The 12,927-nt window shown below is 49.0% G+C and overlaps 1 protein-coding gene across 1 annotated transcript in view; it reads right to left on the bottom strand.

Moving 5' to 3' along the window:
* Positions 1–12,927, bottom strand: part of NCOA3 (nuclear receptor coactivator 3) — a 38,532-nt gene that overhangs the window by 19,375 nt on the left and 6,230 nt on the right. The window contains 6 exon segments of the mRNA XM_018569039.1: positions 872–973; positions 2,323–2,505; positions 3,066–3,240; positions 3,368–3,468; positions 9,886–10,058; positions 11,559–11,666. Coding sequence (XP_018424541.1) covers positions 872–973; positions 2,323–2,505; positions 3,066–3,240; positions 3,368–3,468; positions 9,886–10,058; positions 11,559–11,647 — 823 coding nt within the window. The 5' untranslated portion in view covers positions 11,648–11,666.

Genomic DNA, 12,927 nt, shown 5'->3' with positions numbered 1-12,927 from the left:
ACTTGGGAAGGGGGTGAGGAATACCCCTTTCACCACTGACTGGATCAGGAGAGGGGTGTGTGCCAGTTTTGTGTGGGCTTGGGCAAACTCCAGTGAACTGGGTTCACACCAAGTCCCTGCACATCATTTGTTTTTATTACAAGCCAGGGTGGCTGCGTGGTCCCAATACCTTGCTTATCTATGACATCACGCAATAAAATACACTTTCACTGTGAAACAAGCTTGTTGGTGCACTAGCAACATATCTTACCCATGCACAAGGGGATGTTGTACCTTTTTTTTTTTTCTCTGGGTCCCGGGTCCCTCTCAAGTTCTGTCCCAATAGTGACCGTTGTCTCACCATGCCAGTGTAAACATCTATTCTAGACTGACACAGATCAGCCCCCTGCTACCTCTCACCATGTCACCTGCCCAACACTCATCACTAGGGAGGAGGGAATGCACAAAATGGTCCTTCCGGCCAGCAGCAGGTTAAGATGACATTCTCCCAGCAGGCTAGGATGACATTCTCCCAGAATGCTGCTTTTACCATCAGGTTCCCTTTAAATGAGAGGGATACATTGGCGGAATAAAAACAAACAGACTAATGTCATAAGAGCGAGAGCTTTCCTGCATCCCTCCCAAAGATATCGTCTACAGAGATGCATCAAACCAACCCTCTTCACCAGGGAACCATGCAGGAAGGTCGGCGGCGCAATCCCCGCCACGCAATGCATCTGACGGCCAACAGGTGGTGTGATTGAGCCGCTGTCAGTCTCCAGTGATAACATCTGCAGTGCACTGCTTCTACTATCTGGAGTAAACAGACTCGGGCACGGCTCTTCTGCACACGCACACACACACACATACCGCTGCAGCAGCCGCGTCTCACCTGAGAGGTCATGTCGGGTGATAAAGCTCTCTGGGCTGCCGGAGAAGACTCTCTCTATGGTCGTGATACGTCTGGCCACACAGATCATGCAGGATTGCAGGTCTGATGAAACAGAAGAGGGGAGGGGAGAGACATTAATCAGAATATATTACTGCATTATACAACACAATGACAGAAGCCTAATAGGTCAGGGAAATAACATAGAAAATCCGACCCAATCTCTCAATAAGACGTCTAATATCAACTCGAAGCCCCATAAACCTTGAAATTAGGGATGCAGTGATACTGGTATCGGTGCCGATGCCAAGTATTTGGAGCGAGTACTCATCCAAATGCTCCGATGCCTAGCCCGATACCTGAGCTTCCATTATCAGTAAGCTGGGCAGCGAGTCATTACACACTGCCCGGCTTCCTGATTGGTCGGGAAGCTGGCTCCATGCTCCCTCGAGGGAGCATGGAGCCGGCTTCCCGGCCAATCAGGAAGCCGGGCGGTGTGTAATTAGTATTATTATTCATGATTTATATGGCGCCAACAGTTAGCGCAGCGCTTTACAATATAAGGAAGACATTACAATCACAATTCAAGATGGTAAGGAGGGCCCTCGTCCCTGAGGGCTTACAATCTAAAAACTTGCTGACCAAATCGGGAAGCTGGCCAATCGGGAAGCCGGACGGCGTGTCATTACCCGCCCACCAGCTTTCCGATTGGCCAGCTGGCGACGAGGAAGCATGAAGCCAATCAGGAAGCGGGGCGCCGTGTAATGACTCATTGCCCGGCTTCCTGAATGACCAGCTTCTCACCCAACCAGGAAGCCATGCAACGAGTCATTACAGGACACCCGGCTTCCTGATTGGCCAGAAAGCCGGCTCCATGCTTCCTCGTCACCTGGTGACGAGGGAGCATGGAGACAGCTACCCTGCTAATTGGGAAGCCGGGTGGCGAGTCCCGGCTAATCAGGAAGCTGCTTGGCTGCCTTAATGGGTCTTCCGGTATCGGTACCGAAAAAAAAAATATTGGTACTTGTACTCGATAACAAAAAAAACAGTATCGGTGCATCCCTACTTAAAATAGTGCTGAATATGGAGGCTCTGGCTCTGCCTCTAGATAGGCAGAGCCAGCTGTCAGTCACGCAGCTGGGCGGATCCCGTCATCTACGTCGGGATCCGCTCCGGCTGCGACGTCTCAGTATACTGAGCTTAGGGTAATCGAAGGACGCTAGTTTGTGTCCTCCCGTTACCCTAAGGAGAACTATGGGGAAAAGCACTGACCCCATAGTTTTCCTTTAAGTGCTGAAAAGTCTCCCCCAGATCTACAAGTCCCGAGATCCTCGCACCAAGAACAGCTCTGTGACCATCGATATGATGTTCAGTGTCCAGATCCATGTGAACCATAGGTTGTATGTTACACCGATAAGATTAGACCCCCGTGTAATGCAGGCCGAGTCACTGACCTTCCCCCTCCTCCATCATGGCACGTGGCTGCGACAAGGCGAAACATTGCATGGTCTCGTATCTCTGCCGCGGGTCCATACCGCCATCTTCCAGGTGATCCAACGGCGTCTTTACCAGCATGCGGCAGTTAAACGTATGACTCTTCTGTCTGGGGGTTTCATTCGACCACGGCACCCCGTTAACTTTAGGAAAATAAGAGGAGTTATTGTTAGTCCGGCACATTTATTTATTAAAAAGGTTAACAATGAAAGTTACATTTTTTTTTAAAAGTGGCTGCAACCCTCAAAATGCCCTTTTTTTTTTTACAAATCTAAGTAGAGAATTTCCCACTAAATCTAATTATAAAGCAATGTGTAAAAAAAAAAAGTTTCCAAATACCTTTAGCTTTTGTACCAGGTCACATGACCGCCTTGCTCCTTCCTGGATCTGAGCAGCCAGGGAGGTGATTGAGACCAGTCTGCCTTGCCGTGAATTGCAATGACAGGAGGAGCCCCTGTCAATCAAACACTATTACCTACCCCCTGTCAGGTGTCCGGCTGCCTATGTTGCCAGCAGCACTCTCAGATGGGACAGGGAAGAGTGTTTGATTGACAGTGGCTCCTCCTGCCATGGCAAACAGGTCCCGCCCACCACCCGGGTCATTCGGATCACAAAAGAGCAAGGCAAATGGTTGCCATCACTACCAAAAGAAAAAACTATGGCTTTCTGCCACTTACCTCCTGCCCAATATAGTGCGACCTACCTGTGGATTTGGGCAGATTCTTGAGGAAGTCTTTGCGGTCATCTTCGTGCAGGATGGTGTAGACGCTGGTGTTGACCAGATCCTCCTGCTTGTACTGCAAGTACTGGGTGACGTTCTCCGACACGAACACAATGCTGCCTTCCCGGTTCACCACGAACAGGAACCCGTCCAGCGCCTGTCCACGGAGACACGCAAAATGTCACACGAGAAACGGCATGGTCTCACCCATACTGTCCATGTCACATGACAGTGAAAGGCCCGGTGATACGCCAATAGATCGGTCCAATGACGGCTGTACACACCTGCAGCAGAAGAGGCCCCAAAGAATCCTTATCGATCACCCCCGGCCCTGTGGATGACACGTCTGCCTTCTGGACCTCATCGTCGTTGGAGGAAGCCTTTCCTAAAACACAAGCAGGAAAAAAAGATTTATGCAAAGACCAGATCAAAGATCGCATGAAGAAGGCCAGGAGATCGCAGCATATCTTAAGGACAACCTGTTAGGATATAAATATAATCAGCTGCCGGGTACAGCCATTGTTTAATGGCCACCCCCATTCAGGCTACATGTCTCCACCAATGACACTCACTCCATTAGTCCAGGTAGCTATTGTAAGTGGAATAGAACATGATGGGAAATCCAAACAGGAAGTGAAAACTATCCAATGGGATTTACTCTCTTTGCCCCGGGAGCCATTGTCAGTGGAATAGAACATGAAGGGAAATCCAAACAGGAAGTGAAAACTATCCAATGGGATTTACTCTCTTTGCCCCGGGAGCCATTGTCAGTGGAATAGAGCATGATGGGAAATCCAAACAGGAAGCGAAAACTATCCAATAGGATTCACTCTTTGCCCCGGGAGCCATTGTCAGTGGAATAGAGCATGATGGGAAATCCAAACAGGAAGTGAAAACTATCCAATGGGATTCACGCTCCTTGCCCCGGGAGCCATTGTCAGTGGAATAGAACATGATGGGAACTCCAAACAGGAAGTGAAAACTATCCAATGGGATTCACTCTATTAGTCCAGGTAGCTATTGTCAGTGGAATAGAACATGATGGGAAGTCCAAACAGGAAGTGAAAACTATCCAATAGGATTCACTCTCTTTGCCCCGGGAGCCATCGTCAGTGGAATAGAACATGATGGGAAATCCAAAGTGGTCAACAGAACAGGAAGTGAAAACCATCCAATGAGGTTGCCGGTCCCAGTGAAAACAAAAATGGGGTTTTTCCCTTTGCTTTGGAGACATTACATCTCACTTGTAATGATCAACGAGTATTTTCTGTGCTTGCAGAAAAGATGTTCTTCTCTGGAAAGCAGAAAACAAAACGCAGCCACCCCAGCTAAGGAATGCCGAGACGCAATAGGCGACATGTTGTGTTTTTAGGTTCAGAATTAAGGATTCATTTTTAAAATTGCATCTAAATCTCTCTAACCAAATTTCTTTCCTTTTGATCTGTTAAATATAATAAAAAAGCATTTTGTTAGATCTGTTAAAAAAAAAAAAAACCTGCTGATCCTGCCAGACATCATGTGAACTTGTAACTTCCTATGTTCTCTGCTGACTCCTATCAGTTACAAATGTCATCTCTGAAGGCTACAAAAAGCCCCCGCTCTATCTTACGTAGAAGGGAGGTGTTCTGAAGTCCTAACACACTTCACCTCCAAATGGTGACAATGCTGCTCCTCCGCACAATGCAGCAAGTGAGTGTTGTCACCCTAAGACAGGAAGTGTGTTACTGGCAGGTTCACCAAGTGGAAATAAAAGGGAACAAACCTGAAATCTTTTAGATTGTAAGCCCTCAGGGGCGGGGCCCGCCTTACCATCTTGTCTTGATTTGCATTGTGATTGTAATGTCTTCCTTATATTGTAAAGCGCAGCGCACACTGTTGGCACTCTATAAATCCTGTATAATAATAATAATAATAAAAAAAAGGAACAAATGTGGCGGCCAGATCTAAAGTCTGGTAAGGTGTAATAAACAACATTTCTCTTCTGGGGTTTAGATACACTTTATGTATCCAGTGCAGTCCGACAGCCGTCTTCAATCACAACCATCACCTCCATGAGATGGTTACTAGCACAACAAACTCTTTATATTGGATCTGTACAAACATCTAACGGCAAACTAACTATACTGTGTTTGTTCTTTTCCTTTATTGGTTTGTTCTCATCAGAAAGGGATTGAGATAAAAGTCATAAAATGTTCTGGCTTTCAGTACGTCTATTCACAGATTACTACATAAAAAGCCGATTTCTCCTTCACCGACAGAGACACATATTCAACAGAAGAGGGAGGACGACGTTGTTGTTGTTGGTGGTGGTGTAGTGTTGTCATCACCCAAAGTTCCCCAACATCCCCCACCGTGAGGTAAAAAGTAAATTTCCTCCTGATACAAGGAAATGAACCAGATAAAAAAGGGAGTCTTCTTTTTTTTAATATACTTACAAACTCCTAAACACCTTTATTGTGTCGATTAACATCCCGCGATCTGAGGAGCTCCTACACACGAGACCATTCCTTACAAACTGTTCATTCCTCTTCTCGCCTCCTACACACTAGACCAGCGGTTCTCAACCTTTCTTGGGCCGGGACCCCTTGGTAACATTTGCCAGGTTGTGGTGACCCCCCCCCCAATGGTAAAATTTAGGAATGCACCAATACTAGTATCTGTGTGGGCTCTCAGTTGGCCAGTGTGGGCTCATGTGTGCTCAATGGGGCTCTCTGGCGGCCAGTGTGGGCTCATGTGTGCTCAATGGGGCTCTCTGGCGGCCAGTGTGGGCTCATGTGAGCTCAATGGGGCTCTCTGGCGGGCCAGTGTGGGCTCATGTGAGCTCAATGGGGCTCTCTGGCGGGCCAGTGTGGGCTCTCTGGCGGGCCAGTGTGGGTTCATGTGAGCTCAATGGGGCTCTCTGGCGGCCAAGCCAGCATTCAACTCCCCTCACACCCGCCAGCTCCCCTCTCTTTGATCCTCCTCGGCTGCCGGTGCGGCAGCGCCATCTAGCGGCGCGGCCGGAGAACTGACACTGCTGCTCTAGGAGGTGGTTGTGGAGCCTCTCGCCTAACTCAGCACAAAGCATGTGGTGACCCCCTCAACAGTGGGTTGTGACCCACTTTTGTGTCGCGACCCACTGCACTAGACGTAGGCGCAATGATCCAGGATGAATATATTCGTTGTATTGCTTGTCATTTATATACCGATTCGCTTGAAATAAGGAGAAAGAACGGGCCCAGCAAAGAGCAGATCATCCCCACGTGTCGCCACTGTCTGAGCAGTCTATAAACCGGTTTATTTAACGACTTTCACATCACCCGTTTATAGGCTCGTTTCCACCACTGCTGACACTTCTTATGTTTAATAGGCCAAATAAAGAGTGGCTTTGTAAACAGAACGCTGCTTTACATGCTGCTACATCAGCTTGGGGAATAGTTGTGATATCTGCGGGGGGTTTTGAAGTTGGATATTTATAGACGGTGATCTCCTGCCGTTGGGACACATGGAAGAAGCTCGGGGCCTGTGACACTGCATGCCAGCTGTTGATCACTGTTGGCTGACAGCGGCCCCCCTCATTGAAAAACACTGCTGCCATAAAGATCTAGTTCACACAAGTCTGATCAACACAAAGACACTTGGGAAGGAGTCTACAGGTATATGAATGTGCATCTTGAAATACCATTCATGGCAAAGCACCAGGTTTGCCTTCCTCTCTTCCCCCTTTCCAGAATATACCTTTCCCTCACCCCCCTGCTGCTGATTTGAACATCAGGAACCAAAGGAAATGCCTGGTACTTCAGGTAGGGAGGAACATGTGACCGTGCTGGGCCAATCAGTGCAGTCACATGGGAATTCCATAGCCCTAAGGAAGCTACAACTGGAGACTTCTAGCTTATATAAGACTTTTGTACCCTTCTGGTGGATGAATGGAATAGAAGGGAGTTCAGAACGCGTTGCTGAGGAGGGATAAAGTAGCATGACCCTGTTGATTTGTTCTGCACACACCAAGCACAGGTTCCCCTTAGAGGATAATGAAACCCTTGGGGAAGTGTTTCAGAGGCTGTGCGGATATGGGCACGTTTTTGCACAAATGCTGGATGTGCCCAGTAGTGCAAAATCTATGAAAGAGAGAGACTGTAGATTACTTTCAGTACTGATGGGGAAGACTCTGCCAATGTGTCCGGTGGAAGGACTCCTCAACCTTAGGCCAAGAGGACTCAAGAAGTCCCAGCTGTGCCAATGTGTCTGGTGGAAGGACTCCTCAACCTTGAGCCAAGAGGACTCACAAAGTCCCAGCTGTGCCAATGTGTCCGGTGGAAGGACTCCTCAACCTTGAGCCAAGAGGACTCAAGAAGTCCCAACTCAGGCTCATGTTACATGTCCTCACCGCTGGTAAATTATGTATCGCAAGGCCCTGGCTTTTATGGAGGTGAAAAACAGGATCCATTGGATATTTATGAATGAAAACTTAATAGCAAGGAATAGGGACAATATGGCCAAATTTGAGAAGGTCTGGGGACCCTGGATTAGGCACTACCTACCTTCGTCCTTTGACTGCCTCCTGGTTTTGTAGACTGCTGCGTATAATGTAGTCCACTTTTACTGATTTGGGAAGTCCCGGTGATGCCCCTCCCCTACTTTTTTTTCTTCTATCTGGAATTGTCCTTTTTTCTTCTTCTTCTTTCTGTAGTTCTTCCTACTTTTTGATACTATGACTGCATCCGGCTTGACATTTCTCAGTGTTGCCGTTTGTCAGCTCTAGATACTACATTGTTTCTATCCGACTTTATTGCTCTCATGTTGTTCATCAAAACGTATTGATACATAAAAGATCTCAGCGCGGTATACTGTATGTAGCCGAAGCTACATACAGTATACCGTATCCTTCCGTATGTACCCGGCGTATAAGACGACCCCCGATTTTCGGGGGGGATTTTTTAAGGTCTCAAAACCCGTCTTATACGCCGGCAAATACGGTAATTGAAGTACAAGAATGTCATATATTGCGCCTTCGCAGTCATTAGATACGGGAGCTGTATTAGTTTTCTTTTTTTCAGGCCGAGTACATTTACTGCAACTACAGAAAATACCTGTTGATCCCGCCAGAAATGCAATTTCCGTGCCATGTCCTGTGTGACGCAGGCTCTCCGGGTGTAGGGACCGCTGCCTCGGGTTTAGGAGCTGCCGCTTAAAAGAAGTCTGTGTGCTAATTGTCTATGCCTGAAAAGTACTTGGCGGACAAGGCTGGAACATGAAACACAGCCCAGTACAGGATCTGATCTACGTCACTTGATGCGGCTAAACTTCTGGTTCCTCCCTGATGATTGATGTAAGCCGCCACTGAAGCAAAGACGCTCATCATTCTAGGACACTAACAGGGTTATTCACAAAGGGGTGACGAGTTTGAAGAAGGCAGGAGAAGTGAACAATCTAGGACCTTGGTTCTCAACTGGTGGGTCGTGACCCAAAAGTGGGTCGTGACCCCATGTTCAGTGGGTCGCCGCATGCCTTCCACTTTTCTAGGCGAGAGGCTCCTCTGCCTCCCCCTAGCGCAGCACCGTCAGTCCTCGCGCCATGCAGCTATTCAAAATATGCCGCCCGGTGCCGAGTGTCTGCTTGAGGTGGGGTGGGCTGGGCTTATGGCCGTGAGGAAGCTCCATCCATACGTGCATTGCTCACAGCACCTCTACAGGTGATGCACAAATGGATGGTGCTCCGTCACAGCGCATTCCGGTGTGGGAGTGCCATCCACAGTTCTATCGCCCGCATCGGAACGCGCGGTACCACATGCCATGCGTTCCATTGCAGTGCATCTTGGGTCGCGACTAAATGACCAAGGACAATTGTGGGTCCTGAGGTTACACAGGTTGAGAACCGCTGCTCTAGGACAACGTAGCCGATCTGGAAAAACTCTACCATTCAGCTCACTTTCCAGTTCAGCGATGTTGTCCTGGATCGTTCACTTCTCCAAACTCTTCACCCTTCTGTGAATAACCCTGTAAGAAAAAAAACAGAGGCATGCTGGTAGTGGGGCCGGGGATTTGTTTTGTTCCTGTAGGAGGCAGTATAACCTGAAGGTTAAAGAAGTCCTGTGTCCCTCAATAGACGAAAAAGAAATGACACATTTGTTCTTAGGTTTTGCAGGAATGCCATTCACGCTCTATGATATACAGATGACCAATAGAGGGAGAGGGAGTAAAAAATGCCAAGGCCAGTCAATGTTACTCATGGATAAAGGTGTTTGTAATTCCGGAATGTGAACTTACTGAACATAAATTGTTGAGGGCAGGCTCACACCATTTTCCGGACCAGATCTGGTCCGGGAAAATAATGTGGACCTGCCGCAGTTCAAGTGCATTCCAGACCTGACAAAACGAGACACACAGTATTTTTTCTGGCCTGGAACGGACTGCGCTGGTGTGAACAGAGGCCAGAAATAGCATAGGGATACATTAGGATGCATTTTGAGTCCGGAAACTATCTGGTCTGCAGATGATCTGTATGTGGTGTGAATGTGCCCTCAATAGCTGGGTGTGAGTATCAGCTCTCAGGAGGTGCTACCACATTTATTTTATGTAGAACAAAAGTATGTAAAGGGAAGGAGGACAGAAAATGGACGATACAGACTCAGCTTCAAGGTGCTCCCATACTGGACACGTTTTAAATACTAGAAACAATGACGTGTATATTTGTGTCATAAATCCATTAAACATTGATAATAAAAAAGCGGCAGATCCTCTTTTGACGACACCCAATAAAATCCCCCCATTGTCCTTTACGGACTTTCCAAAGACAAAAGCATAAGCGGAGCGGAGCGTACCTTGTTCTTTAATCTGGCGAATCTGCCTGACGGTCTCTTTTAAGATTGCACATTTATCAGGTTTGACATTGAAGTTGTCAATGTCGCTGAGGTTTGCTGATATCAGCTCGGCCAGCTCTTCGATGTATTTGCTCTCCTGCTCACGTCTTCTCTTCTCCCCGCTGCAGGTCAGGATAGGAGAAGAAGAAGGAGACAGCGATTAGCATACGTAATTCAGCGCGCTCGCACCGTCTCCGGTGCTTTATGCATATGCAAAGACATCGCTCAGGAAATAAACGGGAGCTTCACAGGGAATAGGGAGCGAGACACAGACAGGGACAAGAACAGCCCACAGCGAGGATCATGTCACACAGGAATTAATCATGACAAACTTGCTGGAGCACCAGAAGGCCGGGGGCTCCCATTTTAAACGAAAAAGGGTCTCATTTCATACACCTCTGCTGCAGTCTCCGACCCCTCTACACCCTCCATCTATAATAGATGTAAGGATCTTGGCTACTACATCTCACAGGCCAGGGCCACGGCTAGGTGTTATTTACACACCCCAGCGTTGGCATACTCTCAATGGAAGAGCCAGATAGCCAGCACAGATGAGGACACGCATACTTGCTTTTAGTTCTGTAAATGCTCAGGAAGGCCAATACTCTGAGGCCAGGGCAGGCCGAGCAGTGAGAAGTGTAAACACAACCCAGACCTGGTCAGGCCGAGCAGTGAGAAGTGTAAACACTACCCAGACCTGGTCAGGATGAGCAGTGTAAAGTGTAAACACTACCCAGACCTGGTCAGGCCGAGCAGTGAGAAGTGTAAACACAACCCAGACCTAGGCAGGCCGAGCAGTGAGAAGTGTAAACACAAACCAGACCTTGGCAGGCTGAGCAGTGAGAAGTGTAAACACTACCCAGACCTGGTCAGGCTGAGCAGTGAGGAGTGTAAACAATACCTATCCCTGTGCAGGCTGAGAAGTGTAAACACAACCCAGACCTTGGCAGGCTGAGCGGTGAGAAGTGTAAACACTACCCAGACCATGGCAGGCCGAGCAGTGAGAAGTGTAAACACTACCTAGACCTGGGCAGGCCAAGCAGTGTAAACACTACCCAGACCTGGGCAGGCCAAGCAGTGTAAACACTACCCAGACCTGGGCAGGCCGAGCAGTGTAAACACTACCTAGACCTGCGCAGGCCAAGCAGTGAGAAGTGTAAACACAACCCAGATCTGGGCAGGCAGAGCAGTGAGAAGTGTAAACACAACCCAGACCTTGGCAGGCTGAGCAGTGAGAAGTGTAAACCCTACCTAGACCGGGGCAGGCCAAGCAGGTGAAAAGTGTAAACACTACCCAGACCTGGTCAGGCTGAGCAGTGAGAAGTGTAAACATTATGCAGCTCTAGGCATGCTGAGCAGTGGGCAGTGGTGGAAATGTAAATCTTTGGGCTGTATTTCTATTATAAACTTTGATTGGAAATTTTAGCATGAGAGGGAAGTTGCACAGCACAGCGGTGCTCAGAAATCTGGGCGGCAAATACTTATATAAAGTGCGGATTTAGGTAAACTGATTGGAATAGCGGAGTTTAGCACAGCTGCAGTTCTTCCTGGACAGAACGATCAGTACACCTGCCTGGACTTGTTGTCTGGCACTATGTATTAATGACGCGCCGTGCCAGAGGGGGGCGGCTTACCTGGGGCCTGGAGTGTCACATAACGATGGCTTCCTCTTTCTCGAATCGCCAGACAAAGGGTCCAGAGAGTTTTCACCTAACCCGCTCATGGTGAACAAGCATCGGCAGCTGAAACACAAAAAACACAACAACGACTTGCTGTCAATCGGTTCAAAAGGAATCCCAACAACTAAAAACCAAAAACACACGAGATACGGCAACGGAGGTTTCCAAATCCAAGCAGCGTGAGCACCCGAATTCCACTTGGGGTAGGCAACCTCGGCTCTCCAGCTGTGCTGAAACTACAAATCCCATAAGGCATTGCAAGCCACAGGCATGACTCCCACAGGCATGATGGGCAGTGGCGTAACAATCACCATGACGACCAAGGCGGCCGCTATGGGGCCCCCGGGGCACATCCGCCTGGGTCGTCATGGCATTTCAAGCTGCTGGCTGTCACTGGCGGCTGTGAGGAGAAACCAGCCGCTATTCACATGTGCAGCGGCGCATACTTCCTCTCATCCGCTGCCGAGTCGGTGACAACCAGCAGCTTCGGAGGAGGTGGCTGGGCCCGTCGGCGGCAGCGATGGAGGAGGCAGGTCTTAGCGATGGGGAGGCGGGCCCGGCGTTCGAAAAAAGGGCGGAGGAGGCGGGGCCCGCAAGCGATGGTGGAGGAGAAGGAGGCAGACAGAGGATCGGCCAGACAGGTAAGAGGGCTTGACCACCCGCCTGAGACCCTGCAGATCCCACCACAGAGAGTCTATGGTGGGCTCTGCAGGGTCACCCTCAGGTGGGCTGTTTGGGTTATCAGGTGAACTTATCTAGAAATCACACCGGGCCCCATACAAGATTTAGCTATGGGGCCCTGTGATTTCTAGTTACGCCCCTGATGATGGGATTTGTAGTTTCAGCACAGCTGGAGAGCCAAGGCTGCCTACATTATGCACACGTTACATACAATCTGAACATGAACTACAGACGGCTGAATTTACACAGGGACCTCAGATTGGCGCCGATTAGGTTTTAGGGCCCATTCACACCACATCCAGATCATCTCCAGACCAGATTGTTTCCGGACCCAAAATGCATCCTAATGTATCCCTATGCTACTTCTGGCCTCTGTACACACCAGCGCAGTCCTTCCAGACCAGAAAGATATGGCGTGTCCCACATTGTCTGGTCTGGAATGCACCGGGACTGCGGGCCGGTTCACACCGTTTTCCGGGACCAGATCTGGTGTGAACGGGCCCCGAGGATGACACTTGATGGGTGTAATGCCCTCAGCCAGCCACCAGAGGGTGCAGACATCCCCCCTAGGTATATGACCCGGGCCCATCAGTCTCTGTACGCACCCCGGACACTCAGCCTACCCCAAGGTTATTCAATGAGA

This window comes from Nanorana parkeri, unplaced genomic scaffold (genome assembly GCF_000935625.1).
Source record: "Nanorana parkeri isolate BGI_ZX_2015 unplaced genomic scaffold, ASM93562v1 scaffold1279, whole genome shotgun sequence".
Taxonomy (NCBI): Eukaryota; Metazoa; Chordata; class Amphibia; order Anura; family Dicroglossidae; genus Nanorana; species Nanorana parkeri.
The sequence above is the reverse complement of the archived record's forward strand: the minus strand, read 5'-3'. Positions and strand labels throughout refer to the sequence as shown.